A 19,663-nucleotide genomic window follows, 5' to 3' on the forward strand; every position below is an offset into this window, starting at 1 on the left:
AATTGTGTAGGATTGCATTTGAAAAAGATGCAGTGCATTCAAAATATATATTTTTTAAAAATACACTCGGCAAGGGTGCTATGTTGGAAGAAGAGACCCATTGGACTGCATAGGTGCCAAACTCGCATGATGCTGGCAGGGGATGATGGGAACTGTAGTCCATAACATCTGGAGGGCCACGAGTTTGACACTTGTGCATTGGAAAGATTCCTCTTCGGGGGGAGGGGTTAGGTTTGAAATGCTGCCCATCGGGATGGTTCTGAGTGGGAGTTTGGGAGAGCCGTGTGTGTGTGTGTGTGTGTGTGTGTTCATGCGTGCATGTATATACCATCCTGAGTTCCTAGAAAACCAGGTGGGTAAACATGTACAGGTAGATAGTGACACTTATGCATGTCCTGGCAAAGCTAACAGAATCTGGCCTGTTTTTAAGCAATCGGAACAATTGTCCCTATTTGAGGGGGGGAGCATATGAAGGGAATCCTATAGCCAGCAAATTTAACAACCCAAATGCACTTTAACCCTTTTAATGCCTACCTGGGAGCAAGTAGGACCAACTCCTAAGTAAACACACTGAGGATTACCCTGCAAGATGTCTTTACTTATATAGCAGCCCTTCTGAATTCTCAGGGATGAGGAGGAGGGAATTGCACTAATTTTGTTCTGAAAAAGCAAGGGACTTTGTACATGCTCAGAGGCAATTTTGACCTTTTTGCATCCAGGATGCGGAGATGGGCTTTCTAGTTCTCGGGATGATCAGGGCCGTGCCTCTTTCATGCCCGGGAGGGAATGTGCTCTAGCTCAACTCTCTAGTCGCGTTTCATTAAAGGAACTCTTTATTTCTCTAATTATTTTGATCAAAACCGGATGGTCTGGCTCTCTCGTCTTCCCTCCCCCTCCCGTATGCCGGAGCCAGGCTGCGTGTGGATGCCACCCTGTGGCCAGAAGGCTGAACTGCAGCACTTCCAACTGCTTTGGTCTGGTCTGCAGTTGCCAACTTCATCTTGGGACATTCCTGAAGATTTGGGACAGGGACAGGGGCGAGTGGAGTCTGGGGAAGGAAGGGAGCTCAGCCGGCAGCCCCACAACTTTTCAAAGCTGCCATCTTTTTTAGGAACACCGATCTCTGTCATCTGGAGATCTGTTAAAATGCCAAGAGAACTCCGGGACCCATTTGGAGGGTTGGCAACCCTACGCAATCTGCCTTCCTCCTAAAATGCCCAGCTATTTTTCTTTCCCCTCCCCCCGCCCCTCACTCTCATCTGATTGGCTCTTCAACCAAACTCTCCTCCTTGGTAACAGGTGCCCTATTTGTTCAGCTGCTATAACCAGCCCTTTCCCATTGGTGAAGTTCTGTGACATCACAGCAACTTGGCCAATAGCTGGTGGGTCTGAACGCGGCAAGTGGAGGCATAAGCTGAGGTGATCTTGTGTTCAGCAGATGCCGCGGTTGGGTCTGCTGCAGGGGTGTGCAACCTGTGGCTCTCCAGATGTTCATGGACTACAATTCCCATCAGCCCCTGCCAGCTTGGAGTTACGCCGGGCTAGAGAGGCCAGCCTTACTTGATTCTCAAATTAACTTTAAACTTTTGACTTTGATTCTGCAAACTTAGTCAGATCGGGACTGACGGAAGGCAGGAAGAGATGAGTCAGTGCTTGGGCCTTTCTTACATGCTGAGGGTAATGCCGATTGCCCCTTTGGGGTCAGGAACCGATTTTCCTCCTGGCCAAATTGGCAATGTATCCTAAAGGGTTTTTTTAATTTAACCTTCCTCTGGGCATAGAGCAGGGGTCATGATGGAAGAGAAGGGATAGGTAGTTGTGAATTTCCTGCATTGTGCTGGGGGTTGGATTAGATTACCTTCGAGGTCCCTTCCGGCTCTGTGTTTCTAACTCTGCCTTCCTGTTGTTTGCAGGGCCTTCGGCAATGAAGAAGACACACACTTGTGAGTATCGATGCTCTGTTTGGACCAACTAAGTTGGCTTGGTTTTAAAGGCTGTGTCCCTTTTTATTAGTATTTTTTTAAAAGAGCATAAGACCGTGCCGATATTGTTTGTCCCGCCCGTCTCCGATCCTTAGCAGCGGTAGCATGTACCCTGTTTCCCCGAATATAAGGCATCCCCGGAAAATAAGACGTAGTAGAGGTTTTGCTGAAGTGCGAAATATAAGGCATCCCCCAAAAGTAAGACGTAGCAAAGTTTTTGTTTGGAAGCCTGCCTGACGAACAGAACACAGAAATATAAGACATCCCCTGAAAATAAGACATAGCGCATCTTTGGGAGCAAAAATTAATATAAGACACTGTCTTTTATTTGGGGAAATACGGTAGTTTCCTTCATCACAGTAGTAAGCAGGACTTCTGTCGCAGAGGTGGGCACATTTCAGCCTCGGAGGGGGATCACATCTGGCCAGTGGGAGCTTTTTGAATGCAGCCTTTGAGCTTCTTGAAAATGGGTTTGGCGCATCAGTGTGCAGGCCAATGCTGCCAGCTGTTGCGAAGTCCTGTGAAGGGGAGCAGAGTAGACTATATCTGCGCCTCCAGCCACTTGAGGGGGCTGATGGTTCTTCCCATTCCCAGTGCCAGCACTCAAAGTTGGTTTCAGTTGTGCGAGATCTTCTTCCCTTCAGAAGAGTGCTCTGTGTGTTCCTGTGTGAGGTTGCCGTTCTGAGCATGCCTTGGAAATTGTGGCAGTTCGTGCAGAGACGCAACGGGCAGGGTGTTCCAGGGGCTGGCAAGCCCGCCACATAGAACATATAGAACATAGAATCTTTATTGGCCAAGTGTGATTGGACACACAAGGAATTTGTCTCCGGTGCATATGCTCTCAGTGTACATAAAAGAAAATACATTTGTCAAGAATCATAAGGTACAGCACTTAATGATTGTCATATAGGTCTAGTAAGCAATCAGGAAACAATCAATAGTAATAAAAACATAAAATGTAAAATCATAAAATAAAATGAAATGTCAGCACAGGCTATAGTCATACAGTCATAATTGGGAGGAGATGGGTAATAGGAATGATGAAAAAAGTAGTGCAGTAATTATATAATAAATATATAATAAATAGTTTGACATTATCGAGGGAATTATTTGTTTAACAGAGTGATGGCATTCGGGAAAAAAGCTTTGTTCTTATGTCTAGTTGTCTTGGTGTGCAGTGCTCTGTAGCGACGTTTAGAGGGTAAGAGTTGAAACAGTTTATGTCCAGGATGCGAGGGGTCAGTAAATATTTTCACAGCCCTTTTTTTTGACCCGTGCAGTATACAGGTCCTCAATGGAAGGCAGGTTAGCAGCAATTGTTTTTTCTGCAGTTCTGATTATTCTCTGAAGTCTGTGTCGATCTTGTTGGGTTGCAGAACCAAACCACACAGTTATAGAGGTGCAGATGACAGACTCAATGATTCCTCTGTAGAACTGTATCAGCAGCTCCTGATACAGAGTAGGTCTTATGTCAGGAGTGCATTGATTGTGTGTTCCTGCATGGCAGGGGGTTGGACGTGATGGCCCAGGGGTCTCTTCCAACTCTATGATTCTATGATCTTTGCATCAGTGGTGATTGGAAGAACTAAGGCACATGGGGAGGCCAGCACAGCAGATCATGCAGAGATGCAGCGGGCAGGCTCCTGCATGTCAGCTCCTTTCCAACAAAGTTTGTTTTTTCTCTCATGATGTCCTGATTTGGGGCTTCCTTTGCTCCTGAGTATGGAAGCCGTAAAAGCCCATTTTTCCAAGCGGAAGTCTTCCTCTCTTACCCCGTGCTGTGGTCTTGCTTGCGTCATCCTTGACTTAAGCGTTGGTTCTTTGTTGCCCTAAAGATGAATCCTCCAGTGAAGGGGCTGTATCTGAAATGCCCAGATATTTTTCTCTAAGGCTGACTAGGAAAAAAATTCCCTCATGCCTAAAAACCTCTTTCTATAAATCAAGAGCTTAGCTATTTGTGTTAGACCCTTTCCCCACTCACCTTTATCCGAGGGTTGCTGCGCGCAATTCCCAGCGCGCGCCCTGGCTTCCCCACGACCCCGCGCTCTGTGCAGGGTCATCAAAAGGCGCCATTTCAAAAGGTGCCAGGAATTACGCATGCTGAGGGGGCGCGAGAGAGGCAGCATCGGGGCGGCTGCGTTCTCGCCGCCCCTGAAGTAGGGAGTGCAGCTGGACCCCACGCTACTTGAGGAGAGTAGCGTGGGTCTTAAGGTAAGTGGGGAAAGGGCCTTACTTTCTGTAGGAATTAAAAACTGGCTTTCTCCCCTGCCTCTCCCCCGCCCCCCAAGTACATTTATCTTTTATCAGTTACAGGCACACTACCCAATATCACTTGTCCCTTGCAGCCAAATAAAAATAATCTCTATGGCAATCTCAGGCGCTCATTCCAATCTTCTAGAATCAAGATGTTCAGACTTTCTGCCCACAGGAAGCCCTGGCTGCATCGCGATAACACTGTCCCCTTCCGTACAGATCTCTTTAAAATGTTGGCAAAAGTTTGTAAATGTGTGTCCGCACTCACCCCCGTAAACGATTCCCGACTCCCCCATTCAGTGATTTTTCTGCTTTCAAAACGTTTCGGCCAGAGAATCGTTTTCAACGGAGATTCATTGAAAACGTTTTGAGGCCGGAAATAAAACGTTTGGGGGATAAAAACCGGGCGGAGCTCCGGGGAGGAAACGTTTTCTTTCCTGCCTCAAAGCGTTTTAAATGAATTGCGCGAAAGGGATTGCACTATGTCGCAAGGAATTCTGGGGCACGATCCGGGTCATGCCAAGAAGGGAGAGGAGTCGCCTTGATATTGCCCCATGTGAAATGCAGGCCAAATCACACCATTCAAAATCCACATGGTCCCCCCCCCCCACACACACACACACACTCTCCATGTGGAGCTTCGGCAGATGCATTTTGGGAGCTCGCAGCTGAGAATTTAATGTCCAGGCACTTGTGAACCTAATACGGATTGGGACCATGGTGGATGAGAAGGGATTCAAACCCCACTATCCCGGTACCTTGTTTCGCAGCTTGAACCCGCTCTGGGGCTGCCTCTGTTTTTCACATGGGAAAACTAACATGGTCTGAAAACAATTTGTCCGTTTCTATGACAGGGGGCCCCTTTAATTCTGGGGAAATGTTTGATGATCAAGTTGCTTCTCCGTTCCTTCCTTCAGTGATGCATAAGAACATAAGAACATAAGAACAAGCCAGCTGGATCAGACCAGAGTCCATCTAGTCCAGCGCTCTGCTACTCGCAGTGGCCCACCAGTGGGAGCTCACATGCAGGATGTGAAAGCAATGGCCTTCTGCGGCTGTTGCTCCCGAGCACCTGGACTGTTAAGGCATTTGCAATCTAAGATCAAGGAGGATCAAGATTGGTAGCCAGAGATCGACTTCTCCTCCATAAATCTGTCCAAGCCCCTTTTAAAGCTATCCAGGTTAGTGGCCATCACCACCTCCTGGGGCAGCATATTCCAAACACCAATCACACGTTGCGTGAAGAAGTGTTTCCTTTTATTAGGCCTAATTCTTCCCCCCAGCATTTTCAATGTATGCCCCCTGGTTCTAGTATTGTGAGAAAGAGAGACAAATTTCTCTCTGTCAACATTTATTGCATCTTTATTGGCGTTATTAGCCTTAAGCCTAATCACATTAATTTAAAGATGAAGGGGGAAAAACTCCTTTTCCCCTTCTTACCCCCCTCCCAAATTATAAAAGTTTTTTAAAATTTCTTTTATACTGAATTACTAAAAGATAAGGCCAAGGACTTAGTAATGTCTTTTATTTCCATGTGCCCGAGGTCCTAATCCAAACAGGACTGCTTGCAGCTGAGAATTGAGTTCCCAGCATGGAATATCGGGCACGCGCCTGACCCATAAACCCCGTGATGGCCATGGGCAGTGGTGGGATTCAGCAGGTTTGCACCACTTTGGCAGAACCGGTTGTTAAAATGGTGCTTGTAAACAACCAGTTGTTAAATTAATTGAATCCTACCACTGGCCATGGGTCCACCATGTGAACATTGTACAGATGTGAGCCAGTGTGGCGTAGTGACTAAGAGCAAGTGGATTCTAATCTGGAGAACTGGGTTCGATCCCCCACTCCTCCACATGACTCGCAGACTCTCATCTGGCGGACTCGGTTTGTTTCCCCGCTCCTCCGCATGAAACCTGCCGGGGGACTGTAGGCCAGTCGCAGTTCTCTCAGAACTCTCTCAGCCCCACCGACCTCAGAAGGTATCTGCTTTGAGGAGAGGAAGGGAAAGGAATGTGTAAGCCGCTTTGAAACTCGTTACGATTGGTCTGAAGAGGAGAAAGTGGAGGGGTGACATGATAGCCATGTCTAACTATTTGAAGAGATGTCATATTGAAGAGGGAGGAAACTTGTTTTCTGCTGCTCCAGAGACTAGAACCAGGAGCAATGGGTTCAAGGTACAGGAAAAGAGATTCTAACTGGAATACCTTGGCCAGTTCTGGGCACCCCAATTCAAGAAGGATATTGACAAGCTGGAACGGGTCCAGAGGAGGGCAACCAGAATGGTAAAAGGTCTGGAATCCATGCCCTACAAGGAGAAACTTGGGGAGCTACGTACGTTTAGTCTGGAGAAGAGAAGATTACAGAGTAACGTGATCGTCATGTTTAGATACAGTGGACGATCATTTTAGCTGGTATCCTGAAATACAGACGATGCTCGAAATTGAAAGCGAGAAGCTATGCAGGTTAATGCGCTAAGCAAGCGGCATAGCAAATTTACGCAAAAAGCGTAAATTTGCAGCGAAACAGCGTAACCGAAAACGAAGACAAAAAAAAAAAAAAAAGAAAAAAAAATCCAGAATGACGGCCGAAGCGAAAACCGAAACCGGCAAAAACTGAAGGCGACGATTACAGAGGTTCCACTGTATTTGAAGGGATGTCATGTTGGTGAGGGAGCAAGCTTGTTTCCTGCTGCTCCAGAGACTAGGACCAGGAGTCATGGGTTCAAGGGTGAAGGAAAAGAGATCCCACCTAAACATCAGGAAGAGCTGCCTGACAGTCAGGGCTTTCTGACAATGGAACGTGGTGCCTTGAAGAGTGGTGGAGTCTCCTTCTTCGGGGGTTTTAAAACAGAGATTGGATGGGCATCTGTCAGGAGTGCTTTGACTGGGTGTTCCTGCATGGCAGGTGGTTGGACTTTATGGCCTGTATGGTCTTTTCCAACTCTATGATTCTATGATTCTGTTGTTGAGAAAAGTAGGGAACTCCTCCTCTTCTTCTGAATCGGCCTTCAAACATGCACGTGTAGAGAGTACCCGAGTCCCTTCCAGCCGTGTTTTGTGGGCAGATAGTTTTGCATGCAGTTTGCGTTCTGCGGCCAACGTTCTGGACTTTTCCAGTGGTCCAGAATACTTTTTTAAAAATCGAAAGCGGAATTTCTTGAAACCGAGTCCAGAATGAATGGGTCTCAAGAATAAAAAACTGTCATGCAGGATTCGACTAGACTTCATCTCCTGCAACATTCTGTTCTCACCTGATACTTCTGTAGGAAGATCTCAAGAAGGGTGTGGTGGTGAAGGCCTTCCCCACGTGATGTTCTCAGTTAGATGCGGCTGGCCTCCACGCGGGCCAGGGCCTTTACAGCCCTGGCCCCGGCCTGGTGGAACACCCTCCCTCCGGCGGTTCGGGCCCTGCGGGACATCAGTGAGTTCCGCAGGGCCTGTAAAACGGAGTTGTTCCGCCGGGCCTTCGGAGGGACCAGCCGCTGAAATGGTGCCCTAGCCAGTTCGCCATCTAGGCTACCATCTACTGTGGCTCGCCACCCACTCCCTCCCTCCCCAATTTTTTCCCTAGGAAAATTTAATGGCATCATGGGGTTGGTCGGACGCCTCCTATTATTCCTATTATTCCTATTATTATTATTATCAGTATAATGTTACCGCTGTTTTAAAGATTTTAATAACTTATTTATTGTGTTTTAAGTTGTTGTACACCGCCCAGAGCCCCTAGGGGATGGGGCGGTATAAAAATGTAAACAATAAATAAATAAAATAAATAAAAATTAGACCGCCTCTGTATGGGGAGGTTCTCTTTCGTTGCAAACAGCTGCTTGTAGAATACAGTATCTAACTAGTGGGGTGGGGCTGTGAATGGCTGTTAATTGTTTATGGGGAAGAGGCCATCAGTGTCTGCTGCCCGCAGGGAGTGAAGGGAGCCTCCATGTTCAAGTGCAGTATACACCTTCATACCCATTTCTTGGTATAGCAGAATGGGAACGTTCTGGTCTTTGTGCTTGTTCTCGTAGGCCTTTGATGGCAACCAATTTGGCAGAGTGGGGAAAAGAATGCGGGACTGGATGGACCTTGGGCATAATCTACCAGAGCGGCTCTTCTGACGTTCTGCCCACTGTGAGCCCTATCAAAAGACCTATTTGGTCCTCAGCTGCGATCAGCCGCACCTGGAAAAAGGGTATGCCCTGGAGGGTATGCCCTGGAGCGTGGAGGTTCCATTTAGCTAGCCTCCATTGCTCCACCTTTGCTGAATTTTGCCTGATGCTCCTTAGATGCTCCTTATCATCTTGGCCATTGCATCCTCTTGTGGTGGTAAGTTCCACCGGTCTCCCATGCATGTGAAGGATTTCCTCTTCTCTACTTTGAGCTGCTTTTCGAGTTCTAGGCAAGCAGGGCTCAGGGGAAGCGGTGGTGAGGTTACACCCTCACGATGATGCCTGGAAGAAGCTGCGTGCGAGCCTTGGTGGGAGTGTGGTGGCGTGACCCCGTTCTGCTGCCGGGGCCCACCAGTCAGCATCATGGGTTCTAAATCTTCCGTCGCTCGACGCGGTGCGGTCGGAACCATCCGCCACTTTGTGAGGCCTAAAGCCTAGAAGTGCATCATTCCAGCACGTCACAGGTTGTGGTGGGAAACGGAGTTGTCGTGATGAACCAGCGGGGGAGCCAAGGTTGACCCACCTATGGGGGTCACCAAGGTTAAGAATGGGCAGGTCAGAGGGTCCCACTGGCTGGGAATCATGTATTCCTCCTAAGAGCTGGTGTGCAGAGTGGTTAGAGTTTTGGACCACAGTCCTGGCTTCCCAAGTCCCCGTGTCCCCTCCCCACCACATACACACATCTAGGAGCAGCAGTGGCGTAAGAGGTTAAGAGCTCGTGTATCTAATCTGGAGGAACCGGGTTTGATTCCCAGCTCTGCTGCCTGAGCTGTGGAGGCTTATCTGGGGAATTCAGATTAGCCTGTACACTCCCACACACGCCAGCTGGGTGACCTTGGGCTAGTCACAGCTTCTCAGAGCTCTCTCAGCCCCATCTACCTCACAGGGTGTTTGTTGTGAGGGGGGAACGGCAAGGAGATAGTAAGCCCCTTTGAGTCTCCTGCAGGAGAGAAAGGGGGGATATAAATCCAAACTACTACTACTACTACTACTACTACTACTACTACTACTACTACTACTACTACTACTACTACTACTACTACTACTATTCCTCCTCCTCCTCCTCCTCCTCCTCCTCCTCTTCTTCTTCTTCTTCTTCTTCTTCTTCTTCTTCTTCTTCTTCTTCTTCTTCTTCTTCTTCTTCTTCTTCTTCTTCTTCTTCTTCTTCTTCTTCTTCTTCTTCTTCTTCTTCTTCTTCTTCTTCTTCTTCTTCTTCTAGGTTGATTAAGAGCATTGAACTCTAATCTGGGGAACCCGGTTTGATTTCTCTCCCCAACACATGAGCAGCGGAGTCTTATGTGGTGGATCAGATTTGTTTCCCCACTCCACATGAGGCTTGCTGGTTGACCTTGGACCCGTCATAGTTCCCTCCAAACTCTCTCACCCTTTCAAGATTTTAGTTGTGGAGAGAGGAAGGGAAAGGAGTTTGTAAGCCGTCTTGAGACTCCCTACAGGAGAGTATAAATCCAAACTCCTCTTCTTGTGGCACAATTTCACCCTCGCCTGCCTCATATTGGTATTGTGAGAACAAAACAAAAGGGGAGGGTGGATTATGAACACCAACCTGACCTTCTTGGAAGAAGGGTGAGATAATCTTGAGACATCTTGAGACCCACCGTTCCCCCTCTTTGGGAGGGTTTTAATGTGGATTTTAATGGACGGCTATAATTTTGTACTAAACGCTGTGTTTTAAAGGGTTTTATTTTATAGTTAACATTTAATTTATATTTTGTATTTGTGTGTTTCTGTTGTTTGTTGTTTTGTTGTGCACTGCCCAGAGCCCTTCAGGGGAGGGGCGGTATATAAAATGTATTATTATTATTATTATTATTATTATTATTATTATTATTATTATTATTATTATTATATAGAAACATATTTAATAAAGAAACCAGCCTTACCTCTCTGGGGTGTTGTGAGAATATAGTGGGGGGATAGTGGATTATCTATGCCCTCCTGACCTCCTTAGAAGAAAGGCAAGATTTAAAAAAAAAAGATGTTTGGTAGAGAAATTAATGCCGTTTCAGGATTAATGCCGTTTCAACTTTCGGAACAATGTTGGTGTTTATTGCCAAAACCATAAGGCAGTGGTGGCGAACCTTTTGCACTCCAGATGTTATGGACTACAATTCCCATCAGCCCATAACATCTGGAGTGCCAAAGGTTCGCCACCACGGCCATAAGGGAATATATAGTTCTGTCAAGAAGGAAGTCCCCTCGTTGCTAGAAGGCAAAGGTTATCTGGTCCTCCCGGACACGAGGAGGGAGAGACCGGGCAAAGGCAGGAAGAAAGCCCCCTGCAGAATGCAGAACCTCAGGTGGCTCAAGCCAGTGAGCCCAGCTGTATCGTACAGCCTTTCCTATGAGCCTCAAAATGGTTGGGCTGAGGAGGAGAAAAGGAGATCCTGTAGAACCGACTGAAGCCAGATTCCTGCAATTCAGGCCCACGTATTGTTCTGAGGCAGCCTTGGAGTTTGTAGACTGGGGTTCCTCACTTCTCTGTTCAGGGGTGAATTTATTTTCCAGATTACAGGGCCCAGGAGACCGGCTTTCTGGACGCCTCTAAGAAGTGATAGGAGGCGCAAGGGAGGAGGAAAACCCAGGGGCCTGCAGATCCTGGTTTCAAATTCTGATTTAGGCTGCTGTTTCTCTTAGAAGAGTGTGGAAGAGAGGGATTCCGGATTGCCAATCCCCAAATGTCGCTTCCATTGTGAGCCTCTGCTTTGGCCTTAGGCACGCCATTGTGCTTCGGTGTTCATGCCCGTCTCCCTAATGCTGTTGACCTACCTTGCAGGACTGTTGCAAGGATTCTTTGTGGAACAGTACGTTTGAAATGCCTGAAGCCTGCACGAGGGCTTTGTAAATGCTACCGACCAATTACAGGGCTCCTAAATTCTGTCTGTTGTTGCTGCTTTGTAAGGCCAAGAGTTTAACTGCCCGAGGTTAACGGGGGGGGGAGGCAGACGGGGGCTGTTCTTAAATAAAACAAAATGGAACGAAAGTTCACGAAACCAAGACCTGCATCCTACCTGCCTGGCAATATTGCTCCCTGCTCTGAGTAGACCCTCTTACCTCGCTCACAGATGGAAACTTTTACTCTTTCTTGTGGCTGTTTTATTCTTTTGTGGGTTTGGAACTTTCCAGCTTGCAGTGACTCTATTTCTTCACCCTCCCACCCCCAAAAGAGCTATTGTTTCTGATTGGCCGACAGAGATGTCATTCTCCGGGTGTATCGGGTCACCTGTGCAAGCCCTGGCCGAGGTTGGCTTTTTAAATAAGGGATGCCTCCTCCCAGGCCTACTGTGCACTTAACGCAGCTGCTGGCACCTGGACTCCAGCAGGGGTTGCAGAATCAAACCCTTCCTGCAAGGCAGCGCCGTCATGCGAGGTAGGTTGCTCCAGGGGCAGGGGGAGCGAATGCCACACAGTTTTGTACCACCTGTAGATTTAGAGTCAGCTCTAAAATGCAGTGTTTCTGACGGGGCCCCGGGACGTCCGAAAAAGTGAAACTCTAAGAACTTTCAGAACATTTAAAACAGTGATGCTGAATGTGAGAATTTTCGGGATGCTGGAAACAGTCCGGTGCTGAATGTGAGAATTTTCGGGATGCTCGAAAAAGTCCAGTGCCGAACGCGAGAACGTTTGGCATTGCATTGGCTCCCACCAGGGGTCCCTGAAATTCTGTGAGCAACGCCACCAGAATGGCTGACCATGTGGGCCAGGCGTCAGAACAGAGCCCGAGAAGATGCGCACAGATAAACAGGTAGCCCCGTGTTAGGGTTTTTGTTCCCACCAGCAGTGGGGCAGGTGCTATGCGCCCTTCAGAAGTGGCTCAGCACCTGCCCCAATGTCATTGTGCAGAAAAGGAGAGCCGGGGGTTCGATCAAAGAGGTGTGAAGCAGAAGCTGGTTGTTTTCACCGGCAGCTGTGGAAAGCAGGTGGTGCCAGTTTGCGGAGCTATGAGACAGGGAGGGCAGTCGGCACTGACCTCAGGTGTTTAAAAACTCTGCTGCAACAGACCTTGAAATGACTGGCAGTCGATCCAGAGGGGACTACGTGCACCTCTGCACAGCACGTAATGAACTGGCAGAACTGGTGGTTTTAGAACGAGATTAGAACGAGAAGTGGCACCTGGTGGTTTTAGAATGAGATTAGGCAGATGGATAAATTGGAAGGCTGTCCACCGTTGCTAGCTTTAGTAGCTAAGCGGAGCCTCCAACTGCAAGGCATTCTACCTTGGAGTACCGGTTGTCGGGGGACAAACTGGAAGAGAGTTGACATCTGTATTGTCGAAGGCTTTCACGGCCAGAATCACTGGGGTGTTGTGGGGTTTCCGGGCCGTATGGCCGTGTTCTAGTAGCGTTTTCTCCTGACATTTCACCTGCATCTGTGGCTGGCATCTTCACCCTGGACATTCCACTCCACTTGCTTTACTACCATCAGATCCTCTGAAGGTGCCAGCCACAGATGCAGGTGAAACATCAGGAGAAATTGCTACTAGAACACGGCCATACAGTCCGGAAACCACCCAACACCCCAGTTGACATCTGTTCTTTACTGTGCTTCTAATTTTCCTGGGAAGCATCTTGCTAGCCGCCATGGGAAACAGCGTCTTGGCCTAAAGGGTCATTTGTCTGTGATCTCGCTGGCTGTCTTGTGGCCTTTGAAAACACAAGGTGGTCTCTTTTTGTGTTTCTTTACCATTTGATTTTCTGCCCAGGTGTGAATTATGATGCCATCCCGTGCAGGTATATTGAAACCCACCCGCCCCAAAAACCCTATGTAATGCTAACCTTGCAGAGCGGTGAAATCTACAGCAACCCGGTGAAATTGCTGCAACTTTTTTCTCTTGCCCAGAGTCGATTTGACTCATTCATTGAGTCAGCCGTAAGTTTTTAGCCGCATCGTTGCTGGGGGTGAGTTTGATCGCAGGGCTGGAATCCGGGTTTCAGCAGCATTACGAAGCGTCAGCTTCTGACGGGAGCAGAAAACTCAGCGGCTCCTTACGACGATTATGCAAAATAGATTTAGCACTAGTACCTTTGTGGTTCGCAACCAGTCGATAACTGCGGGTTCCTTCCACACGCCAGATTGATTTGTGGCCGGGGCAGGATTTGCACTGGGGGCTTCCCGTATCTCGCTTGTTTCTGGCAGTTTTATTTCGCGATCACTGTGTAGATTCCCTGCCCGCACTGAACAATTTTATATTTCCGTGCGGCTTACAGATACCAGCCCTGCCATAACACACAACGTGGCCAAGTTCTCGGTAGCAGCGCTTGACGTTCGCAATAAATTAGGCTTCATGATTTGATGGCTGCACTCGTCAATCTGCCAATTTGATTTGTCAAAGGCTTTCACGGCTGGATTCAACTGGTTCTGGTGGGTTTTCCAGGCTGTGCGGCCGTGGTCTGGTGGATCTTGTTCTTAACGTTTCACCTGCATCTGTGGCTGGCATCTTCAGAGGTGTATCACTCACTGGACACAGTATGTAACAGACTTCCCTCTGTGATACACCTCTGAAGATGTCAACTACGGATGCAGGCAAAATGTTAGGAACAAGATTCACCAGACCACGGCCACACAGCTCGGAAAACCCACCAGAACCTGCCAATTTGATTGTTTATTATTCTAGCCCCCTTTTATAGTTTGCAACGTTTTTCTTCCTCTTTCGTATTCATGCTTTTATTCTGTTTCCTTTATATTCCCATCCCTTTAGTCTCCCCAATTTCCTTTCACCAGTAGGCTAGCTTTTATTTCCGTTTAGATACCCATCTACGGTTCTAATATGTTTTATCCTCTACTTCAGTGGTTCTCAACCTGGGGGTCGGGACCCCTTTGGATGTCGAATGACCCTTTCGCAGGGATCGCCTAAGACTCTCTGCATCAGTGTTCTCCATCTGTAAAATGAATAAATGTTAGGGTTGGTGGTCACCACAACATGAAGAACTGTATTAAAGGGTCGCGGCATTAGGAAGATGGAGAACCACTGCTCTACTTTATTTATCTTTTGCAGGGCTGTGACTGAAATAGAAGTTCACATGACTTGCACTTTGAAAACCAAAAGCATAACTGTCAAGAGGATCCCCCCCCCCCCCCCGCCGCCCCAGCTGTTGCTGGTTGTGTTCATTTTCTAAAAAAAAATAGAATTCTTGTTCCATCTCCTGTAATAGGCAGACTTCAAGTTCAAAGACCTTTATTAGGCATTAAAACATAGCAGAACTAAGTAATCCAAATACAGTTTAACGAGATAAAACAGGTACTCCTGTTTCAAAAGTGCATACTTCAGAGCGAAAGAGGAACCCAGGAAATTATTTCGTAAAAAGTGAGCAAGAATTTGGCCACTATGTCCAGTTGCTTGGGATTCTCTGTATTCAGAAGATAGTTCAATGTAAGATTAAAAAGGCTTGGATGGACCAGTGAGGGATCCCCTAAAAACAGGTTTACAGGTGCTACAATCTCTAAATACCTTGGACAGACTAATTCAAACCAATGTGCTCCAGTGACTTTCCCTCGGAGGTTTGATAGTATCTACAGGTAATGCTTTTGCTGTGAAGGTACCGAATTGAATCTAATTCTGGGAAAAAGGTTAGTGGAAATGTCATGTTGGTTCCCTCCTTCTACCGGACCAAATGGCCACCTGAACTTAGGGTCAGACAAGATGTTTAAGTATGCAGCTGTCTTGCATTTCCCGGGCATGATGTTAAAATGGAGGGGAGAGAACAAGCTCCTTGCTTTACTAACTGGATGTTGGTGTTCCTGATCGAATAGCCGTACCTTGATGCAATGTCGCATCTTGCTAGGAGAAAGCATAAGGAGCTGGTCCCAAGAAAGACCCAGGGAGGAAATCTTTGATTTGATATGAGCCCACCGGGTAGAAGATTGAAGTTCGTGGAGGGTGCAATAAATGAGACTATTAGGGTTATTAAGGAAACATAACCGAATCCAAAATTTAAAGGTGGCCCACCATGCTTTTGTTTCCAAGAGGTGTAGTCCTGGTAATAGGCAGACTTGTTTCAATGCAATTGTCCCGCTTCTGTTTTTCCGAAGAGGTCTTTCCAGTGGGTTCTGCCTCGTCGTATTTACCCAGGATACCGTTTGATTCCCTCCCCGCTCCCCCCCCCCCATCAAGATGGCACCCCCAAATTTGAGCTCTGAAGATTTGGATTTTAAACAACGAGCTTGGGGTTTCTGTGGGACAAACTGCTGGTATTAAAGGGAGGGTTTTAAAAATGATGTTATGGGTTTTAGCGCGCTGTGCTACCTTGCAAGGTTGTTTCCAAAGTGTTGCCAGGGTATCGACGAGCCAACGTACGGGAGCTTGGAAGTGCTTCCGAACTGCTGGAAGTTTGTGTGTGGAGGATGGGCTCAGGCAGAGAAAGACAGAGAGACTCTTACTTCAAATTCAGCTGCTTAGTTATCAAAACCAAATGGGGTTGGGAGAATTTTGTTCCACAAAATTAGATTTTTTTTTCCAATTCGGAGCCAGTTTTTCAAGGGGGAGGGGGGTACTGCTTTTTAATACTCCCCTCCTTTCTATATTTTGTGCCTGCTTTTGTGACTAAGGCGTTCAGGAGTTCCCAGTTCTCTCAGACTTTGCAGCCTAAAAATGGCTACCTGGTCCATGCTAAGATGGATTCCGTTTTTGTAGCAATTCCATGTACGGATCAGGTTCCCCCAGGTTTCTTTTTCCTAAGGTGTATTGCACCAGTGCGGTGTAGTGATTAGAGTGTCAGACTTGGATCTGGAAGATCCTAGTTCAAATCCCCACTTATGCCAGGGAAACTTGCCGGGTGACCACGGACCAGTCACGCCCTCTCAGCCTACCTCACAGGCTGGCTGTGAGGATAAAATGAAGGAGAGGCGAACGACGTTAAGCTCCTTTGGGGAGAAAGACGGGTTCTCTGCTCAAACCACCCCAGCAACTCCTTTCGAGAGCCAGCGTGGTGTAGTGGTTAAGAGCAGGTGGATTCAAATCTGGAGAACCGGGTTTGATTCCCCACTCCTCCACCTGTGGCAGAGGCTTATCTGGTGAACCAGATGTGTTTCGGCACTCCTACATTCCTACTGGGTGACCTTGGGCTAGTCAGTTTTCTCAGAACTCTCTCAGCCCCACCTACCTCACAAGGTGCCTGTTGTGGGGAGAGGAAGGGAAAAAAGCTTGTAAGCCACCTTGAGTCTCCTTACAGGAGAGAAAGGTGGGGTATACATCCAAACTCCTCTTCTTCACAGTGCGGGGAATGCCCCGCGCACCCCCAGGGGCTCAGCTCAATCTAAGCCGGCAACAGATAACGAGGAGAAGACAACTGTACCTAGATTGTGGAGGCCGGCTTCTTGAAAATTGGGTCTTATCCCTCCAACTGCTGCTGAATTGACAGCCCTAACTTTGGGATTCTAAGTATTTTTAAGTGAAAGTTAAGGATTTGCGCAGTGCTTTATCTTGAGTAAGTGGATAAGGGAATTCAACGCAAAGGCTGTTTTCTCCACCGGCATCCCAAAATTACTTAGTTGCTGTGGACGAACCTTCTCCAGATTTCTGATCTCTGTAATTATATTTTTGTTCCTTCTGTTTGACCCCCCAAAAAAAGCGCCATCAAATGAGTCTCTCCTGCCCCTTCAGTGCAATCATATTCCAGAATAAATCCATTCATATTTATGCTAGAAGAAAAATGTCCTCGCCTTTACAGTTCTACCACGTTTTAGCGTATTTGAAGGAGTGGGACTGCCTTTAGATGATGTGAGATTGTCCGAAAGAATTTTCTCCCCCCCCCCCCCAAATTGTCAGTTTTCCCTTTTCACACAAGTTACGGTTGCTTTGAATTAGGAGACCAGCCCAGAGCGAGATCATGTGCAGAGATACAACCGGTACTCTCAGGAGTAATTTTGATACTGTTTGAACGTTTTTCCCTTCTCTCTGTGGTCATTTTGTTTTTCTGACTTCAAATGCGTGATTCCTCATGCTCTCTTGGATCTCACAGATCCGGCCTCCGGCAGCTCTTCTGAGTCAGGGAACATAATGGCATTGATGAAACGGATTAATGGGATCCATGTATGGATGAAACGGATTAATGGGATCCAACCCGTGTACTTCACACCCAGTTTCCACAACATCTCAGATCATGCCAAAAAAAAAGCCGCCTGAATCATTTTTGTTGCCCCAGATGAGTTTGCATCGACTGTGAAAAATAATCAAAGTACGGAATAAAAAACTGAACCCTCAGTTGCTTGGAACTGAGAAAGAGGAAATGTGTTTTCGTTGCCTCTGTAGCTGGGCTGTATTGTTTTTATTGCCAGACGGATTGCCGGGAAAATTTGGGTTTGTGAATTTGTGAAAGGATCCCCCCCCCCTTTCCCTTCTGTGTATGCAAGATGAACCATTGGCTCCAGGTGAATTCGTCAGTGCAGAATACCGTTCTGCGTTGGCCTCGTTTTATTTTGAATAGCTTCTCCTCTTGATGCATTAAATCAACCCTCGTATCTCCTCGAAGGGGGGGGGTGACATCTGGGATGGCATTTATTTATTTATTTAGATTGGCAACCCACTCTCCCTGCCGAAGCAGGCTCAGAGCGGCTTCCACTATACCCACAAAAACATATTTATTAATTGTTTATTTCATCGAACTTCTATGCCGTTCTCCCCCACAGGGCTCAGAGCGGCTTACGTTCAAGATTAAAATAAAACACATTAATAAAATACATTAAAATACAGATTAAAATAAATACATATGCACTCTAATGACGCCTTTAAAAATCCCACCAGGGTGGCACAATTAAACTAAAGTAAAAACATCCTTCCCAGCTCCCGTAATCCACGGTAGAAACCAGAGGGTAAAGGAGGCTGGCCAGCCAAGATGGAACCAACTCCGCTGCTGTCCTCAACTAAAAGCCTCTGTTCTTATGGAGGCTGCAGAATTGAGATAGATCCCACAAGGACCTGGTCTCATTGGACAGAGCATGCCATCAGGCCCTGGTAGAGGTCAGCCGGACACTTTTCAGGCCAGTTTCCCAGGGTGAAGGGTGTGGCATGGGATTGTGGGTTTCACACAAAAAGAGGGATGCAGTCAAAAGAGGCACCGATCCACTGCTAGTGGATGCGGGCCACTCACAAGCCACCGATAAATTAGCCAAGTGGCATAAATCTAATGTGCCTGCAAGGACGAGTGGTCGGTTGTTGTAGAGCGCTCCTTACCCTCATTTTCTGTTGAGTCTCATCCTGATCCTGTCAAATCTGCATGAATTGCAACTGAGCAGTTTCTTATTGGACTCTACCTTTGAAACTCTCCAATAAGCATCCTTCATCTTTCAACCTTTCCATTCAGAGAGGCTAAACCTGCGGCTCTCCAGATGTTCATGAACTACAATTTCCATCAGCCCCTGCCAGCATGGCCATGCTGGCAGGGGCTGATGGGAATTGAAGTTCATGAGCATCTGGAGAGCCGCAGGTTACAGACCCCTGGGCTAAGAGGGTCCTTTCCTTAGGTTCAGAGTATCTCTGGTTTAGTATCTGGTTTGTATCTGTTTATTCCCTTGCATACCAACTGTCCAGTCTGTGGCAAGTCGCCATTGCTGTCTTGAAGAGTTTTAATTGCAAGTGTTACGAATTTGTTTTTGTCTCTGTAGGCCAATTTTATATCTCCTACTGTTAATGTTTTGATTGTTGTGATTATCTTCACTTCTAATTTAAAGGATCTTAAATACGGGGTCCTAGGAACCAATTGATACGAGAATAATTTCTTCTGCACCTCCCTTAAAATCATGCTTGTATTTTACGTTTGATTGGTTCCATGCTAATTTTTAATATATGCTTATTAAAAGTTGGTTGTGATGATGATAACAACGATGATGGGAGGATAAAGTGTCTGTAACTGCTGAATTGTGCAGCAGTGCACTATTGGGCACGTGTGGTGGAAGTGTTCCTTTATTTCTTTATTTACCTCATTTTTGGAAGAGGGTGGTATATGGGTCTCGCGGGCCCTATTGTAGAATGTACCCTGTTTCCCCTAATATAAGACATCCCCGAAAAATAAGACATGGTAGAGGTTTTGCTGAAGTGCGAAATATAAGGCATCCCCCGAAAGTAAGACATAGCAAAGTTTTTGTTTGGAAGCACGCCCGACGAACAGAACACAGGAAAAATAAGACATCCCCTGAAAATAAGACATAGCGCATCCTTGGGAGCAAAAATTAATATAAGACACTGTCTTATATTCGGGGAAACACGGTACCTGTTTTAAGATTTTTATGTTTTTTGTATGACTTTATGTTGTTC

The 19,663-nt window shown here is 47.0% G+C and overlaps 1 protein-coding gene across 2 annotated transcripts in view; it reads left to right on the forward strand.

Moving 5' to 3' along the window:
* Positions 1 to 19,663, forward strand: part of RORC (RAR related orphan receptor C) — a 111,548-nt gene that overhangs the window by 41,288 nt on the left and 50,597 nt on the right. For both annotated transcript variants that reach the window (XM_048510963.1, XM_048510953.1), the window contains exon 2: positions 1,914 to 1,943. In XM_048510963.1, coding sequence (XP_048366920.1) covers positions 1,925 to 1,943 — 19 coding nt within the window. In that variant the 5' untranslated portion in view covers positions 1,914 to 1,924. The remainder of the gene's footprint in view (positions 1 to 1,913; positions 1,944 to 19,663) is intronic.

This window comes from Sphaerodactylus townsendi, linkage group LG01 (genome assembly GCF_021028975.2).
Source record: "Sphaerodactylus townsendi isolate TG3544 linkage group LG01, MPM_Stown_v2.3, whole genome shotgun sequence".
Lineage (NCBI taxonomy): Eukaryota > Metazoa > Chordata > Lepidosauria > Squamata > Sphaerodactylidae > Sphaerodactylus > Sphaerodactylus townsendi.